This window comes from Oryza glaberrima, chromosome 9 (assembly GCF_000147395.1).
Source record: "Oryza glaberrima chromosome 9, OglaRS2, whole genome shotgun sequence".
Lineage (NCBI taxonomy): Eukaryota > Viridiplantae > Streptophyta > Magnoliopsida > Poales > Poaceae > Oryza > Oryza glaberrima.
This window is the reverse complement of record NC_068334.1, coordinates 11,040,349-11,064,628: the sequence shown is the minus strand read 5'-3', so window position 1 is coordinate 11,064,628 and position 24,280 is coordinate 11,040,349. Positions and strand designations below refer to the sequence as shown.

The following is a 24,280-nucleotide window of genomic DNA, read 5'->3' as shown; positions in this document are numbered from 1 at the left end:
TTTGGTCGATTTTGAATAACGGCGTTTAGTGTACTTTACAAAATTAAGAGTTCATTTATAATCTTCACTTGTCACGGGTTAGTCTAGTCAGCTCTTTAAATGGGAAAAAAAATCTTGGACAATATGGAGGAATGCATGAGGCCAACATGTAAGACAAAGTGCCAATTGGACTATACCCTCAGACATGATTTGTACAGTTTGGGAATCGTGAGTGGTAGGATATACGCGAAATTCAGCTAAAAGAGATGGGAGATAGAGATTTTTATACAGGTTTGGGCCCCTTAACTAATGGGTAATAACCCTACTTCCGTTGACCGAAACTGGTGTTGCCTTTATATATAAGTATCACATGAGTACAATATATGGGATGACCTAATCTAGTCTCCGTCAGCTTGGCAACATGGAGCTCTCACACTTAGTCGACTGTTAACGTAGTCAGCTTTCTCGAATATGAACTTGACGAGATTGGAGTTGTCTCTAGATCCCTCATGTCGGTATTTGTGGCTTCTACATTGAGTTTGTCTATATATGTATTGGTTTGTATTTTGACTTAGCGTGTCTAGATCTGTCTAGATGTCTTGGCGCGTTCGTTACTCCTCTTCTCTCCCTCTATGGGTTCTTGTATTTATATCGTCGGGTGCCCCCTTTACAAGTAGAACTAGGGAAACAAGTATGGATACGACCCGAGTAATCCTTATAGTGCCCGAGTAGACTCTGTTTCTTTTTCCTTATCTGAAACACCTTATGTTTAGTAAGCTCCGCCGAGCCCAACCTAAAACTATTGGGTATACAATATCTATAACACTAACATCAAAGGTATAACCATAAGATGCTAGGCAAACCAAATCCTAATTCATGTGCAATTGTTTAATTTTTGCTAGTGTATGGCTAATCGATCCGAATGCAGATATGTTTGAGGTACTACTCTATATCTATATAATACGGCTAAACCATATTTAATTATTTAATAAGATAGATGGTCAAATGTTAGACACAGAAAATCACAACTGTACTTAAAATGGGACAGAGGGAGTAGCTCTCTCAGGGTTGCATCGCTCGTTAAGATTAAACTGAGAGCACTATCATTCTAGATTGTACCAATTAAGGAAGTTTGAAATTTCTCTCTATAAAACGATTTGTTGCAAATACATCCCTCGTAATGCACCTTGGTTTGAGATTCTCCCAATTGTCAATTATTGTCCATTCTTCGCACACGCGCTCATCTGAAAAATAATAGGCAAGGAACCGTGGTCACCACTCGTGTTAGGCATGGCCAGATAACATGACCATGGTGGCTTCCGGCATCCCATGCATGGTACTCAGTACGTCATTGGGCGAAAGGGGTCACGAGTCTCCTCTACAAGACATTGCGGACGACGGAAGATGAGCTATATATTACGCTTGCCTATGGGGTTTGGTGAGCTGCCTGATTTATTGGACAGATTAAGATGAGGAAGAAAATGTGTTTGAAATAGTATCCATCATGAGATGCCCTAATTCATATAACACAGGTGGAAAGAGAAAAATAGAGGAGGAATCTCAAACAAAGGGGAATTAGGAGATCGAGGGGCAATTTTTAAATCTTATGGAAATTTCAAACACAGAGTAACATTTGGGGGGTTTTTTTTTTGGTTGTAATTTTCCATAAAAAAAGGCGCTGTGGTATATATAAGTACACCGATGGCACAAAGCATATAATTAAATGAAAAAAAAAGAATACTCCCTCCATTTTATATTATAACTAGCTTTCTCTCTTTTACTAGTCAATTTCTTTTAGTTTGATTTAAGTTTATAGAAAAGATTTAACAACATCTACAATGCCACATTAGTTTCATTAAAACTAATATTTAATATACTTTGATAATATGTTAATTTTGTGTTGAAAATATTGCTATGTTTTTCTACTTGTACTATAAAACGGAAGAAGTAGGAATCAAACATGAAAAGGAAATAGCTAGCAAGAAAAAAAAGATACATCAACTAAAAACATGAAGGGTTCTTTTTTATTATTATAGTCCGAGTATTTCATAAAAAACTAGAAGAAGAAGAAATGCAATCAGGTTCAATATTTAGAAAAGCCATTTTATATTTAACATAATAAAAAAGATATAGGTTTTTGACATGCACATATTTTAGTTTGGTTGGATAAAAAGGAAAGCAAAATAACAATTGAAGCGAGATAAATGGATATCATCATAAATACTACTAGATCGATATTAATTAGAGAAGATCCTCTAGGATATATATATTCTCGATCATATTTGAACATATGATTCAGACCATGCGATAATTATTTTAGACTTTTTTGTTAGTGTTGGTTGTGCTTAATATTATAGGATGGAGAAAGTACAGATGAAATTGAAGAATTAATATTTAGAATGTAGATATATATTTCAATATTTGTTATCAAGATGTATTATGGAGATTATTTGGATGTGAATCCAGCCACCCCGGTCCCAGCCTACCAGCACTGAACCCAATCATTTAATTACTCGCATGCGATGCAAGTTGCCATGTTGATGAACTTCTGAGCGCAAAAAGTTAAACACGAACAGCTAACGAAATTTAATCAAACAAAAGGGAAAAGGACCTGACAACAAATACCTGCAGGTCCCCCTTTTACAAATGAAAATATGGAATACACGGGATATTTTATAAAATAATCTTCATTTTCAAATTTTAAAAAGTGTTCCAGTTGTACGTACGCCTCACGAGTAAACAAAAAATATTAAATTTACCACATAAATCAAAATCCATAATCAATTGTTCATACATTAACAACAAAAATATTAATTTACCACACAAATTAAAATCCATAATCAACTGTTTATAAATATCAAAATTTAATATTAAAATACTAGATATAAAAAAAATTATAACTCTGGCACTCGCATTTAGAACTTTTTTTAATGGTAAGCGATGTACCTGATGATGGCTAGGTGCTTGGATAATTTCATCAATCTTAAAATTTGTCAATCCAATCTCGCAAGAAAGTTGTATGTGTATTCGTTTATAAGGGTGGGTGCGTACGTATGTGCTTATTGGCATGACGGCTATGCGTTTCTACTGTGTTTTAATTAGGGTTTTAAAATTATGATACTGATATAAAAAAAACCTTTTACGCTGGTTTCAAAATAGCTAACGCGCCAACGGCGGGCCAATTAGATAGGAAATTAAGTGAGGAGACAAGGGTGTATCGTGCAGCAAGAGGGCATGTTGTGCAGCAAGAGGGTTAGTGGCCAATTTGACAAGTTCCTCATCAGTCTGCATGAGCTCATCCAACTTCACCACTTCGCCCGCTACTACAAAACATTCAAATAGGTGTCGGCACTATAGATACCGGAAGTGCTAAAACCGGCACCTATAAGCCTTTTCCCACCTCCGCGGTCCGAAAACACGAAAAACCGGCACCTTTAAGCGATTATAAGTGTCGGTTCTTAAAAAAAACAGCACCTATATTATAGATGTTGGATTTTAGTAAAAACTGACACCTATAATAAATTAAAGGTGTCGGTTTTTTTTAAAAAAACGGCACCTTTCAGATCGAGCCGTGAGCCGAGCCGCCTGAGGAGCGGATAAGGGAGACCGCGTCTTTCTCACGCGTCTTTCTCTCTCTCGGTCTCTTCTCTTCCTCTCTCTTCTCCACCGCACACCTCCTCTTCTCTTCTCTTCCTCCTCTCTTTCTCCTCTCCCGGCAGCAGGAAGAGCGGCGGGAGGAGCAGCGGCGTCGGTGTCGGTGTCATCAGCAACGTGTGTCGGCGTCGTCGTCGTGCGGCGGGAGGAGCGGCGGCCGCCCGGAGACGCCCTCCCTCCTCCAGATCCGACAGGAGGAAGGGCGGCGGCGGCCCGACAGCGCCGTCCCCTCCGCTGTAGCGGCGTGGGGCGGCGGCGGCGTTCGGCGGGAGGAGCAGTGGCCGGCTGGAGGCGCTCTCCCTCCGCTAGATCTGGCGGGAGGAAGGACGGCGGCGGCCCGAGATCACCCTCCCATCTGCGGCAGTGGCTTGCGACGGTGTCGTCGGTGGCGGCGGTGGCTGATTTTTGATTTTTGATTTGTTGATATTTTGATGTGATGATTTGTTCATATTTGTTGATGTGATGATTTGTTGATATTGGTTGATGTGATGATTTGTGATTTGTTTGATCTAGATGTATTCATGGATTTGGGGTTTTTTTGGATCGGCTTGACAGCACGATGCATCAAGCCGATTTGTTTTGGCTCGTTTTGAAACCGGCAGCTTTAGGCTTCTGTGATCTATGCCACTCTCGTGGTGTCGGTTGGGAAAACCGGCAGCTAAGGGGGTTTCCCAACCGGCACCATTTAAGGGTTCTATAGTAGTGTCCCCAAATCCAGTGCTCAACCTCTCGTCGTTTGGTGGAGTGGGGAAGAAGAGGATATTTCTTCGTAAAGGTGAGAGGAGGGGATTGACGTGGGGACAAACAAGGCTGAGTGACATGCAACACGCGGTGGGGAAAATGATGCTATAGCTCTTGCTCACTTACATGTGGCAATGTGGGCCACCAGTCGAATGTATGCTTTGGTAACAAAATATGGCGGCCTAAAGTGAAAGTAGATGGTCCAACTTGAAATTTAATTTGATGATAAAGATTAGTTCAAAGTGTAATTCATTTTTTGATTTTTTTTGTTATAATTTGTATTTTTATTAAAGGCACTTTAAATATGACTTGTTTTTTATTTTCAATATAATTTTTCAATAAAGCGAATGGGCGTCAATTTCATCATACATTAAAAATACTGGATAGGTAATGATTACTCCCGATTTGCTGGAAACTTGACACACACATGATTTGGCTTCCGATCAACACGACCCGAACCCTGCAATCGCAACACCACGTTTTCTCTGGTTATCAGCCTGATTAACCTCACCGAAGGCTAATCCTTGTGTGCGAATGGAAGAAAACAAGTAAGAGCAACGTAGATTGCAACTCAATTTGTAGATGAATGACTAAGCACTCGAATAGGGTTCTACAAACTGAACCAGTGACGCAACTGTAATGGCAAAAATAATGTAAGCAAAACTCGAGTCTAAACTATGGCGGCTACTGAATAAATATGATTAGGGACATCCTAGGGTTACCCGGCACCACCCCCTTGGTCTTAGCGCACGATACAATACAAGGCCCAAAGCTCAAATCAGAATCAGACTATGTGAGGTATGTGGCTTGTTTTGCAGATTCCTAACTGCTAAGGACGAATTTTGATGTGAGACCAAAACCATATGAAAGTTGCCTCCATAAGCTTTCCAACAAGTACTCATGTGACCTAAGATTCCTTCTAGATTAGAGTCTAGCTTCATTTGAAGCTTATGCTATAAGGAGACCTGAATCCGAATCCGAAACGTGTACAATTTTATCTTTTGCCTTTTACAGACCAAAAGTGGCATGGTAATGTTGGAGTAGACTTTGGGAAGGTCTTGGGTTGGTCCCCAATAAACTTCCTTGATAATCCATATATATTCTTTGCGCTCGGTCTCTTTTCTTTTACTCAAGCAAGTACCTCTTCAAACGAGAACAGACACTAGTACTGAAAAGGTTTTTGCAGACGGCCCGAAAGGGGTTTTCGTGTATGGTAGGGCTAGCTGCACACACCAAATGATATGCGAAAATCGCTATTTTTGTGTGCGGGTGGGCGCACCCGCACGCGAAAATCAGAGGTTCGCGTGCAGGTGCTTATTTTGTCCTCACGCAAAAATAAAAAAAGAACCAAAAATCACGAAGCCCTAACCCTAGAAGCCGCCGCCGCCATCCTTGTTGTCACCATCGTTGCTTGAAGCCACTGCCGCTGTCCTCGTCATCTCCGACGTCCTCGTCCTCATCCTCCACCTCCTCATCGGGCATAGGGGTGGTGGGATCCGCGTGGGAGAGGAAATGGACATCGGGTCCATCCCTCACGTCACCGTTGCCACGTAGTAGAGGCCGGATCCTCCGCCGCCACGCCTCCCACCCACCACCGTCAGATCTGCCTCCGCTAGCACCGCTGCCACCGGATCCGCCCCTCTCGAGAACAGCTAGCTGCGGATCCACGAGGGAGGCAACGAGGCCTCTCCGCTGTCACCATTGCTGACCTCATCCACCGCCGCCAAGCCTCTCACCCACCACCACTGGATCCGCCTCCCCTAGCACCACCGCTGTAGGATCCGCCCCTCTTGAGGCCAGCCAACCGCAGATCCACGAGGGAGGCAGAGAGACCCCTCTACCGTTGTTGTTGCTGACCTCCTCCGCCATCACCGTCATGCATCCGGCAGCCACCACCGCCGAGAGAGAGAGAGAGAGGACTGAGAGAGAGAGAGAGTCGTAGTGGAGGAACTAGAGCTCGATCCTTAGGCGTCGAAAGTGTTGGAGCTCGAGCTTAGGAAAGGATGTCCTCTTGTTCTTCCCCACCAGCAAGCAAAAAGTGCATGGTGAACTCTTCTCCACTTTCTCATTTTTGCTATCGGCAAGGAACCAACGCATAACATAGTCAGTAGTACAAAACGTCACATTCGTAACGCTCTCATAGATATCGATTCACTTAAAACCAGCACCTACGAGGGATTTTTCATGCAAACAAGGCTTTTTAAAAACTGACATTCATATATGATACATCAGTGCCACCTATGGATTGAGCCGAACCGACAGCACCGAAGAAAATAACTCTAGCTAGCCAGGTTGGTTTTTAAGTACCTGCTTAAATGCCCCCCACCCCCCTGTGCACGCATGCGTGCAAATTCGCTTCCCTTCTTGATCCATCCGCCCTCATCCTATTCTCTTCTCCATCCACAAGGCAACCATATTTGTGTGGGGACTTTGGGGGGAGGGGGGATTGATGGCGGTCAGCACATCGGCAGGAAGATTCTTGACTCCATATTACCCATGGGGAGCAACAGCGGTGATGGTGTAGTATTCTTCCTTCCAGATCTGTGTTCTTGTCTACTGACTTGTGCATGCTTGATTCAATTTTTTTCTTCGATGTTCATGGAAACCTTTCAATCTTAGGGTCTCCATGTTGTTGTTGGATGGATGGTGGCATATGGTGTTGATGAATGTGATGTTAATCAATGTGTTCTTGGATATGGGTCGCTACAATTTCTTTGGTTCCATGGAACCTCATAGGTATGGGTTCCTAAATTGGCACCTATATGATTTCTCCTCATTGGTTTTGCCGAAACTAGCACATATGTGGGTTCCCAACCGACACCTATAGGGTGTTGCACCAATGAGTGTGGATAGGAACAACTTAAGCTCGTTTTGCCTTGCTCATGGCCACAACCGCAAACTCAGATTTGTATGGTTGAAGAACGAGTGGATAAAAAAGAGAAACGTGCTCAAGGTGAAACATTGCACTACTACAGTGCAATTGCATGGACAACTGCACGCAAAAACTGATTTTCACGGGTGGTTAGTTATGGCGCTGCCTAAAAAAAGGTAAAACAATAAAAACTCTAAAATCATGAATCCTTAGTTCCGAACCATAGCTCTGGCGGCGGCTGATCTGCCGCTCCCCCGATGCCGTCGTCCCTGTAGCTCCCGAGGCGAGCCCGAAGCCCAGAGCCCACTATACATGAAGCTGCCATCGCCAGTAGCCAACCACCTTCGTCCCTCGAAGGGCCGGCGTCAAAATCTGCGCACTACGGAGGCACTGCCTCCGAATCGGCCCCTCCCAGCAGTATGGATGCACCTGCCGTGGGGCCGCTGGCGCCAGCTCAAGTTTGCTCTGCTGCTCTCGTCGCCACCCCTCCTTTAGTTGCAGGCACTCCCGTCGCAACTGTCGTCACTGCTCCCATCGTCGGTTGGTGGAGGACACGGTGAGGAAGAGAGGAGAGGATGAGGGAGGAGATGTCTCGAGAGGAGAGGGGAAGTAAAGGAGGACATAGAATTTTTTAAGGGAGGAGAGAAAATAAGAGGGAGAAGACTAGGTGGCCGTCCTGTTGCTAAGCGTGCCTCTTAACAAGTTTGCATATATGTATTTATTTGTTAGCTCAAAATCTTTTAACATACGGGTTTTTTTAGCCTGTCTGGAGAAAAAATTAAAGGGATTGTCTACAAAACCATTTTTAGTGTACTGTTTAGCAAACAAATCTCGCTCAAATTGAGGAGGGTAGTTTAACATACCCTATTCCAAATTATACAATGGTGTAAAAAGAGATGTTCCACTATGCAATTTACTCTTTTTTATAAGTCAAATGATTTAATTATCGAACACATGTCTACAAGATAACAATGTCATAGGTTAAGCTAGATAGGAAATATTAATTAGTTGTTTCCATATATGACGTGACATGTATATGCATATATATGACTTCCAGGTGCACCGTTACCGTTTGTTTATGACACTGAAGTTAAACCTTAGATCGGAAATTCGGAAAGGAAAACATTTGACCTGTACGCATAAAATTCTCAAGGGTCCGGTGTAGTTATATTTATAGCGCCATATTTTTTACTTAAAAAATAGGCAACACGTATTTATTTATATTGTAAGTCCCTAAATTACATATGTGAATTTAGTAATTTATAATATAAGTTTCAAAATTACATATGTAAGTCTCAAAATTATATAGTAATTACATGTGTAAATGGTGTGTAAGTGGGATGTAAGTGGGGTGTAAATTTATATTAAGGAATAGCATGCATGCATGCATATAACACGAAATTAGGAGCCGTTTCACTCGGATTTGCATGACTTTAGAGGTTAGCTAGCATGCTTTCAGGTCTCTTGGCAAGGAAAAGGTATGGAAGCATGGATCTTAAACATAGATCCAACGGCTAGAGAACTGACTGTAATCAACTAAAAAATCTTTCGACACAATTATAGCAAATACGAATTCTCAATGGCTACGCGTTGAAATGGAAGGCGACGATCAATTTGTTTCGCTGGTCGGTCTATTTGTTCGTCTTACAACCTTAAAACATGCGTGTACGACTCGATCTATATATGTGTCACGTTTATTTTCCTCCAAATTAACAATACAATGTACACACAACAACCTCTTTCGGAAACTATATATATATGTAGGTACAAGTTCATTCTCGTGCCAAGAAGGGAGATCGAGAGTACTTGAAGACAGTATGACGAAGCCCACGACGATGGCCATTTTTCTTGTCTTAGCGCTATCCATAGCACAGCTTCTTCCGTCCCTCGTCGCTGGCACCGGCCGGCCAAGGGTCATCATTGTTGGCGCTGGCATATCCGGTACGTATAATCTATCTATTATATTATTATAAAAATAGAAAAATGAGCCTCCACGTTCGCTCTCATGGTCTAGAAATTTTCACATTAATCGGAGAAAAAGAAAAGACAGAGTCCATATAGAAATACATTTAGAAATAGCTGAAATTTGAAATTAAAAAATAAGAAATATTAGAAGAGGAGACTAGATTCCATATAGAAATACAATTTAGAAATAGTTGAAATTCAGAATTAAAAAATAAGGAATATTAGAAGAGGAGACTAGACTCCATATAGAAATACAATTTAGAAATAACTGAAAGTCGGAATTAAAAATAAGGAATATTAGAAGTAGAGTATAGAGTCCATATAGAAATACAATTAGAAAATAGCTAAAATTCGAAATTGAAAAATAAGGAATATTAGAAGAGGAGACTAGAGTCCATATTGAAATACAATTAGGAAATAACTGAAATTTGGAATTAAAAATAAGGAATATTAGAAGTAGAGTATAGAGTTCATATATAAATTCAACTAGGAAATAATAGAAATTCGGAATTAAAAATAAGGAATATTAGAAGTAGAGTATAGAGTCCATATAGAAATACAACTAAAAAAATAGAAAATTGGAATTAAAAAATAAGGAATATTAGAAGTAGATTATAGAGTCCATATAGGAATTTGAAACTAACTAAAATTGGGAATAAACATGATAAAATTAAAAGTAGAGTTTAGAGTCCGTATAAAAATACAATTTACAAATAACTAAAATTCGAAATTAAGAAAAATATGGGAAGAAGAGTTTAAAGTCAATATAGGAATACAATTTAGAAGTAACTGAAATTTGAAATTAAAAATTAAAGAATATTGAAAGATAAGTTTAGAGTCCACGTAGAAATACAATTAGAAATAATAAAAATTCAGAATTAAAAAAAATAAATATTAAAAGACGAGTCTAGAGTCCATATAGGAATATATATAATTTATAAATAACTAAAATTTGATATAAAAAATAATTAATAACTAACATGTATATAAAATACAATATGAATATTACACATTAGTAGTTTCGTAAAGTTATTGTAAAATTTAAAATTATGTTGTCATTGTAATATATTTTAATAATATAATGAGAAAACATATATGCTATTATATGAGAGAAAATATAATGATGCTAACCGCGCAATCTGCACGGACCACCATGCTAGTTACTTTTACAGTGGTATCTACCATCACTCGTATTATTCCCTACTCCCTCCATCCGAAAATAAACCAACCTCGTACTAGGGTATAACGCATCCTATATGTTCAGATTTATTGTATCATATATATTAAGATTTGTTGTATTAGGATATGTCGCTCTAGGTTGTCTTATTTTACTACAGAGAGAGTATAACAGTTGCCGAATGAAAATCCCTCGTAGGTGTTAGATTCCCAACCAGCATTAATTTGGAGGCGCCTTTGCCCGTTCGCATAGGTGCCAGTTATAAAATCAACACTTATAGAGATTATAGGTGTCAATTCTATAGACAGACCCGACACCTATAATCTTTGGAAAAAAGGGTTGTGGAGGCGCAAGGGATCACCGACCTGGTAGCAAAGGGCGACAAAGCTCTTTGTAGAAGTGCTTGAAGTGTCCTAGCAACTCGTCGACAGCGGGGAAAGATAGGCGGTGGGCCCCGGGCGTGCAGTCCCGATGGAACTTCAATAGGTGCTCATCCACCAGGGTTCCGAGCGTTGAATGAGGAGTGCCCCTGTGCATGAGCACGCATGTGCACACAATGACACGACCACACCTTAGACACCACCGGACCAAATCGTTGGAGGGAGGAAGGGGAGGGGGGAGTGGACATTATACTTGTCAGCTTTTTAATTAATTAACACCTATGATATATTATATGTGTCATTCGTTTTTTCAAAATCGATACTTATAGAATTAATGCCAGCTTTTCCTATAGCTGCTTAAAAGGTGCATAGGTGTTGGTTTTAAACGAACCAACACTTATGAGCTGATATCTATTAGGGATTCTATAGTAGTAACTCCAATATTATTACTATGTTAGCCACAATGTTATGTTCTTAATTATGTTACATGTTAGTTTATATGGACCCATAGTACAAATTATGGTTCACACATTAGAGATAAATTGGTCCGGTGGTAGATACCATATATAGGAGTAGTACATATCATGAGTTAAAATCTCGGTCTCCACAAGCTGAGAACCGCATGTACATTGATTTACATCTATATTGCTGTGCAGGTATCTCAGCAGGGAAGCGGCTATGGGAGGCTGGGATAGCAGACGTATTGATCTTAGAGGCGACAGACCGCATTGGCGGGCGGATGCATAAGCAGAGTTTCGCTGGCGTCAATGTGGAGATCGGTGCCAACTGGGTGGAGGGCGTCAATGGCGAAAAGAAGAACCCCATTTGGCCCATCGTAAACTCCACCCTCAAGCTCAGAAGCTTCCGCTCCGACTTTGACAGCCTTGCCCAGAACGTCTACAAGGAGTACGTACATTTTCACACAACCACAAGTTGGTGGATAAATTGGAGCAGCTAACAACTTGACACGTGATTAATCAGACATATTTCTCTAATGACATGTTTTAATTGCATATGTTGATGTGTGCGAATCATAGTACAATAATTAACACACTCATCATCAGATCAATTCCAAATCGTCACCACTGTTGGTTAATTATTGCATGCACAGCACAGCACTCAGAACTGTATCATTTAGTATTCATGCACCATTCACTTATCAACAAGAGTAACTAATAATTGGATACTTTGTGCGGCCCACGAAATGGAATAATTATACTTAATTTGAAAAAGTTGATGAAATTTCAACAAGAGATCAAAAATTTCAAAATGCAAAGCTTTTTTTTAGATTAAAACATTCATATAAATATTGGAGAAATTTCACACAATTTTCAGGTAATTAAAACATTCATACACAATGTTCAAGCACAAAACATTCAAATATAGATCAAGAGATATAAGTGACTTTTCTCCCAACTTTTGGTTTTACCTTGAAACTATCTACCGTGTAAACATAGAATAGTACTTGGAAGAAAACTAGGTATTGTTGGTCAAACTTTTTCTCTTTCCCGGCCACTAGCTATCAGTTCCCCATTTCTTGAGTTTTTTTATTTCTTTTGTGCGAGGAGTTCCTTAGTAGTAAACTATAGATAGTATGGGTTCTCATTGGAAGATAGATAGGTAAACATGAGAGGGTAAACTTATAAATACTACCTTTGTCTTAGAACCCGTTCTAAGCAGATACATCAAACGGCTAATTAGCCGCACATGAGAAAATGTGATTAGCATATAATTAATTGTATTAATTATTAAAAACTTTTTGATTTTTAATAGCTTGTATATAAAAGAAATTTTGTAGGTAAGACATCGTTTAGCAATTTAAAAACATACTAACGGAAAATGAGAAATAGCTAAGTTGAATTAGCACTTCAGAATAAGGTCTTAAAATTAGTAGCTAGAAATAAAAAAAAATTAGGACGAAGGGAGTAGATAAATACTAAACCTTCTAAACCACTTAAGGGCAATCCCAACACTCAAAGGGAAAAAGATGAAGAAACTATTTCTTATACAAGACACTAGTTTTAAAGGAACAAAAATAAGGATAAAAAGAAAGAGAAGGGAGATGATTGGATGAGAGTTTATTTTAAATAAATCGTCTATATTGGGTATATAGTTTCTGCGTACATTGTCGATATAACATGCTATATATGAAAACTAGTAATAGTTTTTGGGTTAAGATTGTTCTAATGATCAACCTTCTATTTATTTCACGCTGAATGCCACCTCACAGTTGTACGTTCGTAGGCAAGTGGCCAACAAGATAACAGTGCCCGGCCCCATCATGCTTATGGGAAACCAATCGCAATAGCATACAAGTTGTATCAAATTGGCCATATGTAATGTTTACATGTGCACATGGCTTTATGAGAAAAGATGGACAATTTGCACCATGCATAAGTGATCGAAAGGTTAGAAATAGTTATGGTAACGTTACTTCTCATCAGAAGAGAAAATTGGCATTAAAAATATTTAGTGGGGATTCAATTTTATGGATGACGTTCTCTTTCGTGGTCCAATCTTCTAGTGAGGGGATAACTCTCGGTTTGATCGAGTGCGACATTTGCAATATGGCTACCAATCAGAACAAGGACATGACGTTGTGCAATCGCTACACCACAAACGATGTCATACCAACCGTGACACACGGTTGATGATCTTTACAATGCAAACGAGAGAACACTGCAAGAACAAGATATAAGATGCAATCTAAATATTGCGAATAGGTAATTAAGCACAAATTAATAGTTGTGATTAAAGTGATATATCTAATCGATCCGGTAAATCAACACACCAACTATTAGAGGCTCTGAATCTATTGTCGCCGACTAATTAATCGAGCGAGGACTATAGACAAGGTGAATGGCACTTGGCAAAATCCAACTAAACCAAAACACAATTGTTCTAGAGGGTATACATATACATTTATATAGGAAAATGGATCTAGAGTTAAGTGCTAATTCATGGAGGTGGAGGGAGACACTTTCGAGATGGGACTAGCCATGTCTTGTTTTGAAGATTCCTGTTGACTCGGAATGAATTTGGATATGAGACCGGATGCGTTTGAAAGATAGCAAGATAAGCTTTCCATCAAGTCCAGGATCACCTAAATCGGAGTTGGCATGGAGACATTACGTCCGTTTGAAGTAAGTACTATCTCCGGAGGCCGAACTGAACTTGGACTTGGAATTATCATTAGAACGTGTGAAGTTACGTGCGTATCCGATGAAGTAATGCCCTCATCGTTTATTGGAACAAATACATAATGTCAACATAACAAACATAATATAAATTGAAATTTTGATCTTTCGGAAAAAAACAAACGTATAAATTCTCGACAAATTAACGCATATGGATACTGCAAGTTTCTACCTGGGTCCAGGAACTTATATTTGTTCAAACCGATAAATGTTTGTGACATGAGTAGATTCTACACCGAACTTAATTATTTTTTTTAAAAAAATAATGGAAACTTAATTAATTAGTATCATGTATATTTTTTTTCCTCCAATATATATATGCATGTTGCCTGATGTTGTATAACTTCAGCGGAGGCCTCTGTGACGAAGCATACGTGCAGAAGAGAATGGATCGGGCAGATGAAGTGGACAAGAGTGGGCAGAATCTCTCCGTCACTTTGCACCCAAGTGGCCGGGACGACATGTCAATCCTTTCAATGCAACGGCTCAACGATCAGTACGTGCCTCTGCCCCTCAAGTCTTTACTTGAAAAAAAAAACGTTAAGCACATAAAAGAACACTTCAAAAGTTATTTGATTTTTTTTGCGAAAAAAAGTTATTCGAATTGATTTGTCTTACTGTAAGAGTATAGATAGATATAGAAAATCGTTTGAAATTTGTGTAAGGACTGAACTAATCGTATATTGGGCCTCGAAAGATGTAGGACTATCAACTAGGCCCAAAAAGACACTAAGGCCTCCTTCAAGATTTATAGTTGGAATTTTGATAGATCAATGAACAAGTTGATTTTGTGATAGCTATTTGAGGGTATATACACAAATTAATTAATTAACTACTACTTACAAATTTAAAAAGTTGGTTCAGCAAAACAGTATATAGAAAACTTTACACAAAATATCCATTTAGAAGCTTAGAAAACGCGCAAATGAAAAATCCAAAATCCAGTACAAGCTAGCTGGCCTGAATAACTGGCCTGACAAGCAGTACAACATAGCACTACAAGCTGTGAATTTACTTTCTGCTGTTTCGGGTGCGTGCAAATGCATGCAATTGGCAGCCTACCCAACGGCCCGTCGTCGCCGGTGGACATGGCGGTGGACTACTTCACCTACGACTACGAGTTCGCCGAGCCGCCGCGCGTGACCAGCCTGCAGAACACCGTTCCCCTCCCCACCTTCACCGACTTCGGAGACGACACCTACTTCGTCGCCGACCAACGTGGCTACGAGTCCGTCGTCCACCACCTCGCCGGCCAGTACCTCAACGCCGACAAGTCCGGCAACATCGCCGACGCCCGCCTGAAGCTCAACAAGGTTGATCATATCACTTCTGATGCCATGATCTTTTCTGTCAGAAAAGATGAACTGATTAAGCACGCGATCATCATGGTGGTATATATAATCGATGCAGGTGGTGCGTGAGATCTCCTACTCCTCGACCGGCGTCACCGTGAAGACGGAGGACAACTCGACGTACCAGGCAGACTATGTCATGGTTTCTGCGAGCTTGGGAGTCCTGCAGAGCGATCTCATACAGTTCAAGCCACAGCTGCCTGTCAGTTTCTATGTCCAATGTCCTTGCATGTTCAACATATCCTCTTCCAAATATAAATTAAGATGTGCATATCGAACAGTCAAATTTACTTTACGTTTCTTGCATGTTTCCATCAGTCTTGGAAGATTCTTGCGATCTACCAATTCGACATGGCCGTGTACACCAAGATATTCGTCAAGTTCCCCAAGAAATTCTGGCCCGAAGGGGCAGGGAGGGAGTTCTTCCTCTACGCGAGCACCAGGAGAGGCTACTACGGAGTCTGGCAGGTACAAAATATGCAGCAATATATACAATCCACTCACATCGAATTGTAGTACATTGCGATGATCTGAACATTCTTCAGGAGTTTGAGAAGCAATACCCGGATGCCAATGTGCTCCTGGTGACGGTGACCGACGAGGAGTCGAGGCGGATCGAGCAGCAGCCGGACAGCCAGACCAAGGCAGAGATCATGGAGGTTGTGAGGAGCATGTTCCCTGACGAGGACGTCCCCGACGCCACCGACATCCTCGTCCCGAGATGGTGGTCCGACAGGTTCTTCCGGGGCAGCTTCTCCAACTGGCCCATCGGCGTCAGTCGCTACGAGTATGACCAGCTCAGGGTACGAACTACTACTCCAACCAAATGCTAATCACAATTCACAAATTGATGCGGTTTGGATTTGAGATTAATTTTGGTTGTGTGTATTTTTTGCTGTTTCTGTGCACAAGGCGCCGGTTGGGAGAGTGTACTTCACCGGTGAGCACACGAGCGAGCGCTACAATGGCTATGTCCATGGAGCTTATCTTGCAGGTATCCATATGTCAGATAGGCCGGACATTTAAACCATTTTTATTGTTCTAAAAGAGAACTACCCTAGGGTAGGGATCGACGAGATTTGTAATGCTAATATTTGTGCTCAAGTGTGCGTTGTGCCTTTGCTTGTTTTTGTCAGGTATTGACTCTGCAGAGATTCTGATCAACTGTGCACAGAAGAAGATGTGCAAATATAATGTCGGGGGCAAGCACGGCTAGTTTGTGGAGGCAAGTCAAACTACCTTGTCAATTGGCTGTGAGAACATTCCAAGCTATATCTTCAGTTAATTAATCCTGCGTGTTGATTTGTATTTCTAGGCGCAAGCATTTTCATGATGGGATGAGAAATGTGAGATTCCACAATTTGTTCATCGAGGTGTAAAGCAATTTGAGGAAAAAGTGTTTACACTAATTGTTTACTTATGCTATTTCTTGTTGCTGAATATATATTTCAGCAGTTCAGCTGATGTATATATGTGCTATTGTTTCGAAATGAATAAAATCTTGCGTAGATTTGTAAATCTGTAATTTCTGATGACTACAAGATACTCCGTTCATTCACCAATTCACGCTTGGGATTCCGATGGACCAATGGAGAAGGATGAAACGGAGAGCAATCTCTTCGGATTAGCCATTTCATTTTCTACTTATATGAATCAAAAAACCGATATTTTTCTCTAAAAACAAGCAATATCTATAGCTTCGATTATGACTTTGCTGAATATCTAACCAGAACTCAATGTCAAAAAAAAAAACAGAACTCAATATAGCAGTGTATATATATAAAATTTGTGTGTCTAACACTAAATCCGACCTTAGCTCAGTTGGTAGAGCGGAGGACTGTAGTTTGATGCAGAGAAATCCTTAGGTCGCTGGTTCGAATCCGGCAGGTCGGACAATTTTTGTTTTTCAGGCATTCAAAATGCAAACTCTTTTTCGTTCTTTTAGAACTTGTTTTTCGACCAAGTTACAGGCATTCAAAATGCAAACTCCAAGCAGCTCGTGCTCGGTTGGACTAATACACAACATTTAACGTCAGCATATAAACACTGAAACCATAGAATTTGGCAAAAAAATATATATACTGTAATAAAGAAAAGCCACATACATGTGGAAAATAATTAATCCCTCCATCTCTAAATTTTTACCGCTATTGACTTTTTTTAAACATGTTTGACCGCTCGTCTTATTAAAAAAGTTTAAGTAATTATTAATTATGTTACTATCATTTGATTCATTGTTAAATATACTTTTATATATACATATAGTTTTACATATTTTACAAAAGTTTATAAATAAGATAAACGGTTAAACATAATTAAAAAAGTCAACGGCGTCAAATATTTAGAGATGAAGGGAGTAAATATTTGGAGGGAGTACTAAGTTAGATACAAGAACAAACCATGGGGTGCTCCCTGCAGGCAGGGCACCGCTTCTCTTGCAGGGCTTGTTTCTTCTCGCGGTTCTCCGGTCGCCGGAGGCCAATCTGCTCGAGCGTCGTGCGGACTGCGGCGGCGCTGTCTGTTGGCTTCCTCGATCGATCGGAAAGAACGGGCTCTTGGGCCTGCTGGCCTTTCAGAATGCCTCTTTTGACGCCTGCAACCTGTTCCAGGCCCACGGTCCGCAGCCGGCCCATGCCTCCCACAAAGCCTTTTATCCCTTTTCTTTTTTTTGCCTATCCATTTATCAAGTGATAAAATCACTCAGAGTTTTCCTACATTAAGATTTACATCCAACGAACTACAAAAAAAAATAAAAATATATATTTACTTACATATTATTTTTATCAAAATTATAGTGTACTTACATGTCATATCAACTGAATTTATAAATGCAATTTTAGTTATATAGAATTGTAATTTTATATTTTAAAGAAAATAATAAATACATATTTACTTTCCCAATATTTTTATTAATATTATAATACACTTACATGTCATATCAATTGAATTTACATTTGTAGATATATCAAAGGATCGAGAAAAAAACATAACCACGAAGTCGCCATGAAAAATAGAACATCAAATTATCAAACCAAACTAACTTATATGGTTGCATCCGTTCATATTCCTTATTTGTTTATAGTGTTTGTTGTGTGCTCGATAGAAATACTACTAGGCGGTCTGTATAGCGTGTATGGTAGGAGACGCATCGCAGCCGTTAAATTAAATCATGCGTGATCCAATGGAAGCAAATTCGAGTGATTTCTAGGGGAAAAAAACTGTCGTCTGATGTTTAGCAAAATCGTTTTGATTTTAAGTAAAATTATGCCCACGGTAAAATGAGGCGCATTTTACGTTGGCGTTCCAAAGTCCTGGCACCAAATATGTGCTCTTAGTTCGATATGGTATTTGTTCTTGAATTTCACATATTTCAACCAATAACATGATTGGGAAGAGAATCCAAGCAATTCAAAGTTCAAATTTTGACCACTAAAATGTCTAAAAGAAAATGTTTTCCTCTACCCTTGTTTTTTTTTTTTTACTTCAAGATCTAAAAATAGTACTAGTATTTTGAAACAGATGCCAGCGTATTTGGCACATGGCAGAAAGAATCGAATAATTACAAGAAACATGACATAATAGAGTATATGGTAGTCAGAGATATATTAGGATAGGATTGATTTGTTTGGATTATCACTCTCCCTGTACTATCAACATGACAGACTACCATTAATTTCTCCAGCTTACAGCAAAAGCCAAAGTACATGCAAATGTGGTTGTGGCTACTGAAGATCAAAAACGGCAGCAACAACACGAGCTCTCTCGGCCTGACCGTTCACTTCAGGGGTGGCGCCCGTACGTACGCAGCACGTCGACCCTGCCTGCCACTAGCCGCCGTCTCCTCCCTTTCGCCGGCAGAGCTTTCCACTGCGTTAAATTGCAGTTGCCGGTCGATCGGTTGATCGATATATCCGACTGGCCACCAAGCAGCCAGCTTGCCGCCTCTTGGCACTGCACAAGAGTCAAGAGGCAGGGGCACTGTATCTGTATGTGTAATTCCAGTGAACCTGAACTGAAACATGAAGAGCACTGCCGCTGCGCCAAGTTGATGTTCGTGCGTGTGTCCTCAGCTTGCATTGACGGGTCGGCAAGCTGCCGTGTCGTGGTCATGGCGGTTCAGCCATCCGGGCTCCTGCGGGTAGACTGACGTACGGTGGTTTTCTCCTTTTCTGTCCATTCTTGCAGCTCAAATATAGGGTGTGTTTAGTTCACGCTAAAATTAGAAGTTTGATTGAAATTGGAATGATGTGACGGAAAAGTTGGAAGTTTATGTGTGTAGGAAAGTTTTGATGTGATGGAAAAGTTGGAAGTTTGAAGAAAAAGTTAGGAACTAAACCAGGCCATAGTGCAGATAGGTAAGTTGCTCCGTTTGGTTTAATTTAGTCGTAGATAGGCAAGCGAGCAAAAAGTATAGTCACAAAGTTTCCGGGTCGATATAGGATCGAGGAACGTGATACCCTACTCACGAGAGATTTTTACAAGGTGGGAACGAAAATAATCCGTGTTCCCGGGACAGGGACGGTGTTTCCGGGTCGAGGGACGGATCCTGTGACTAGGAGCAAAACCTTCTTACCGACAAAGATAAATCAATGGTTGTGATTTAATTCAACATTGTTATCGATTTTTGTCGCTGCAAATGATCATGATAATGATTTGTTATCAATTATGTATGGTACTGATCATGAGGAATGCACAATATCTGATTATGGCGCCCCCTTTGAAACAAAATACTCGTGGAGAAATTTTGTAGGACTCAAATTCTATAGGAATTTTTCCTATTTAATCATTTGAAATATATGATTGAAGCTTTTTGAATCCTATGAAATTTCTAAAAAATGGCTCACTAAAAGTAGATTTTGAAGAAAAGTTAGCAAGAGGCTCAACCTCTTGGAAAATTCTTTTTAATCTATCTCACTCATTCATTTCTTGCATTTTTCCTGAAACCTATTCAAATAGTTATTTCTGTATTTTTTATGCGTTTTGCGATTCTCTGTTTTGTATTTACAATTCTGTCAAAGTTCCATATATATATATATTCTACATTCATCTGTTTTCTCAATGTATCATTTGAAAGGACTATGCATATGCACACTTGAAGGGATTGTTTGCTGTTGACACATCATGAGGGACGCTCAACTCTGCAATGATATCCTGGTCTGATTGATGGACTGATGCTAATTATATGTAACACTAGTATCATATCCTACGCAGCATATGACATCAGTCTTTTTTTTTTTATTCTGAAGCAAACGTCAAGCTTTGAAAGCCTTTTCCTTTCATTATACAGAGCCATATGTTGCTTTCGCTGATCTGGCGACACATACTTATCAGAATCATCAGTAGTAGTTAACCAGGTTCTTTGCTCCCTGACACCCATGCATCATCTGCTGCTGAGCATTGCACCTAGATCACATCCCTTTACAATATTGTTCTGTAAATTTTGGCCACAAGCAGCTGAAACTTGCATCACTCTCTCTACATATATTTTACTGAAAAGTTCATTCCAAACTGCAGTGCTTGCCACTTGTACATGGTCCCAAATACCAATCGTTCACTTCACTTGAACCAAAAAAACGCCAAAGATATATGCTACTTGCAAGTGTCATTTCAGAGTGCAAGCCTACTGGCTACCAGTAACCAGGACCCAAAAGATGGCGAAAATGATTTTAATTTTGGGCTGGAAAACAACAACCTAGCTACCTGATTGGTGCTGACTCGGACAAGCCCACACTTGGTAGATGCTGCCAAAATTACAGGTTCCTTAAAACTCCTATGTAGCAAATCAAGCAGGTATATATGAAATAGAGAACATTATCTGAAAAATTATGTATTACACATAATCTAAGATAGTTAGAAATTAGCAATTAAGTGTTTTTCCTAGGATATTAGCAATTAAGATATATATGTATCACTTTTCTCTTGGAGCCATCTCAAGTTAGTGATTTCGGTCAGAGTATCTATCAGTTCAACAGCACCTGAAATTTTTGTGGAAAAGTCATTGAAAGTACTGTTTAATTAGCTAGGCTACATACACTATTATACTTCTTTATCAATACGCTAATAACTATGTTTATAGCTAGAAAAGGAACCTATCAAGTGAGATTTCTTTCTCCAACAAGGAGCAAGGCCCCTCCACTACTCCATGTACTTTTTTCTTGTAGGGACAGCACTGAGATCACCAAATAGTTCCCAGATTAAGTTAGGATGGCAATGTCATAATAATTTTTAAGATCTTGTTTTGGCAAGTGATTGCAACTGCACTAGAAGGGGAGACTAGTCAGAATGCAGAGCATGTTGTTGGGTAAGTTGCCTCAGCTGTTCTGAAACTTCTGGCTCTGTCACTTTATATGGGCTGTGTTTAGATCCAAAGTTTGGATCCAAACTTCAGTCCTTTTCCATCACATCAACATGTCATACACACACAATTTTTCAGTCACATCATCTTTAATTTCAACAAAAATCCAAACTTTGCGCTGAACTAAACACAGCCATGATGCATTTAATTGCCAATTGGCTAATCTAATTGTGTTCCCTCTAAACCTAACTAGTCCATGATTAGCCATAAGTGCTACAGTAACCTACATGTGCTAATGACGGTTTAATTAGGCTCAAAAGATTCGTCTCGCGGTTTCCAAGCGAGTTATGAAATTAGTTTTTTCATTCATGTTAGAAAACCCCTTCTAACATCCGGTCAAACATTCGATGTGACACCCAAATTTTTTCTTTTCGCGAATTAAGCACTCCCTAAGTTAAATCATTTCAGCTATAGTACTTAACTTTCTCTCCCTGGTACTATTGCTGAAAGGAATTATTGCCATTTAAATAGTCTAATGACATTAACTTCTAACTAATGCCGGCTGAATTGTTCAATGTAAGTAGACTCAGAACTGAAATAGTCCACACTCTTTTAGCTTCTTTTTGACATTATCGCTGTTTAATTAAATTCAAAATTCCTGGATTAATTAAAGCTCTATCAACTGGCACTTAGTGGCTACTTATAGAGTTATAATGAAGTGTCAAATACTATGGACGGAGGAACTATACCTATGCTTTTAGCAGGGCCGTCCCGTCAAATTTAGGGGCCCTGTGCAAAGTTGAAGGATAAAAACTTAACTGATGATATAATATAAAAATAATTTATACTTCTTAATATATTTCATAGAAATCTAGAATGGCCTAAAATGATAATATAAAATTAAGGAGTACCGGATTAGAAATTACCAGAAAGAATTAGGTCAGGGGCACGGCAAGCGTCAGGCGGCAACAGCGTTAGGCGGCATGACCGCACGAGAGAGAGAGGTGAGGCGTCGTTTACTGCTCTCGTTCGTTGCGATTGACGATTGGCGATTGGCGAGGTCCACAATGGGAGACGATTCAAGATTGTGAACCGACAAAGGCGTAATCGAAGCCGAAACAACAAGAAAAAAAACATATTTTTGGGACTAGTTAGGCTACCAATTTACTTATTGAGTTATATATCTAGTGTTGAAGTTTTGGGCCCAGGGGCCCCTAAAAATTGGGGGTCCTGTGCGGGCGCGCTGGCCGCACGCCCCTAAGGACGGCCCTGGTTTTTAGTGGCATTTCATTTAAGCATGTTGCTTTTATTCTCATATATGGATGATGTTTAGGTTTTCTAGTTAAAGTGTTCCCATTTAATGAGTTATATTATTTTTTTCCAACCATATATATATATATATATATATATATATATATATATATATATATATAATGCATGTTTTCAAGATGAATTAATACAATCTCCTCTCTATCATTTTTTTGATATATATTTCATCCTCTCCCCTCTTTCGGTTGTCTTGCCAACTAACTCTTAGCTAGGATAGGAATATATAAACGGAAGTTAGTCAAATAAATAGGGGCGCGAAACCTAGGGCAAGAGGGAGGCCTGGCCCCTCCAACGATGAACCCCCCCCCCCCCCCCCCCCCCCGCGAACCCAAAATGCAGATCCCTTCCGATTCCTATCATGCTGCGTTAGTGATGATAAGATTAAGATGGGCTATTACTTGATGACTTTAGGTCCTATACACTTACAGTTATGATTTTTTACGAAAATTTATACAATAACGTGCGAAAGAAAAACCATGGAAATTCTAGTTTTGCCTGCCAAATTAAATAGAATACGATGAAGAAGGGGGGTGGGGGGAAGATTGCTCATCCATATTCTTCAAAATCGACGGAAGATTGCTACCTTATTCTAATAAAATCATGCCAACATCATGGAAGTTGCGCGAGAAGAGAATTACTCTAATATGCAATCAAAGTCCTAAAATCTCCATGGATTGTCTTGATATATTTTTTTAACTAACACCTCATAAGTTAGCTCGTCCCCCCTCATGTCTAGATCCTAGCTTCGCCAATGCTAACGAATAAGGGGAAATATTGGCATATTTCGATCAAGAAAGAGATACATATTGTTCTCGCTATTGCAGCGAGAACCCAAGAATTCTCTAGAGTTTGGGCAAACACACGCGTAGAAGTTAAAACATCATTGTAGAAAATACATGTCATCATAATAGAGTGACCTGCTAATGAGCCGCCCAGGTCATCCAGGCCTTTGGTCCGCCCTTGGTTAATTTGCTGCAGAATATATATGCCAGAGTGCCGCGCTTTGGCAAATAGAGGGAGAGCTTTACAAAAGTTTTATGCATGTGATATTCAATTATTTAAACAGAATTTTGTAAAACTACTCCTATTCTAAGCAAATATATATTTATTTTGTGTTTCAAACTTGCTCTTAACAACTTCTTGTCTACAGTAACAACTAATAGGAAAACTTGAGGTATACTCCGTTATAAGGGAGCGTATCCTATACACACAGGCCCTCGCGTATACACACCGTGTACACCAACTAAAAATTATCACAAAATATTCTAGGAAAATTCATATATGTACTTTCAATAGTATTACATCTACGTGCAAAGTCGCATCTTCAAATTCATTCTAC

At 39.7% G+C, this 24,280-nt stretch overlaps 1 protein-coding gene and 1 non-coding gene across 2 annotated transcripts; both read left to right on the top strand.

Annotated features, from left to right (window-relative positions):
- Nucleotides 1-9,052: 9,052 nt before the first annotated feature.
- Nucleotides 9,053-16,851, top strand: LOC127785041 (polyamine oxidase 6). The gene is made up of 10 exons (XM_052312463.1): nt 9,053-9,187; nt 11,425-11,674; nt 14,315-14,461; nt 15,023-15,278; nt 15,376-15,519; nt 15,636-15,785; nt 15,863-16,120; nt 16,230-16,311; nt 16,454-16,542; nt 16,633-16,851. Exons 1-9 carry the CDS (start codon nt 9,064-9,066, stop codon nt 16,531-16,533), a joined length of 1,491 nt encoding a protein of 496 aa, XP_052168423.1. The 5' UTR covers nt 9,053-9,063; the 3' UTR covers nt 16,534-16,542; nt 16,633-16,851.
- A 272-nt stretch (nt 16,852-17,123) lies between these two features.
- TRNAY-GUA (transfer RNA tyrosine (anticodon GUA)) lies at nt 17,124-17,210 on the top strand. Its single transcript is given in 2 exon segments — nt 17,124-17,160; nt 17,175-17,210. It is a non-coding gene; the product is annotated as a tRNA-Tyr (tRNA).
- The last annotated feature ends 7,070 nt before the right edge of the window (nt 17,211-24,280 follow it).

What these genes read in the sequence shown, in the direction of transcription:
- LOC127785041 (XM_052312463.1), top strand. Translation starts at nt 9,064, where the DNA reads ATGACGAAGCCCACGACGATGGCCATTTTTCTTGTCTTAGCGCTATCC. An exon ending in TGTTGGCGCTGGCATATCCG is followed by an intron (nt 9,188 to 11,424) that starts GTACGTATAATC and finishes ATTGCTGTGCAG; the next exon opens with GTATCTCAGCAGGGAAGCGG. An exon ending in CCATGGAGCTTATCTTGCAG is followed by an intron (nt 16,312 to 16,453) that starts GTATCCATATGT and finishes TGTTTTTGTCAG; the next exon opens with GTATTGACTCTGCAGAGATT.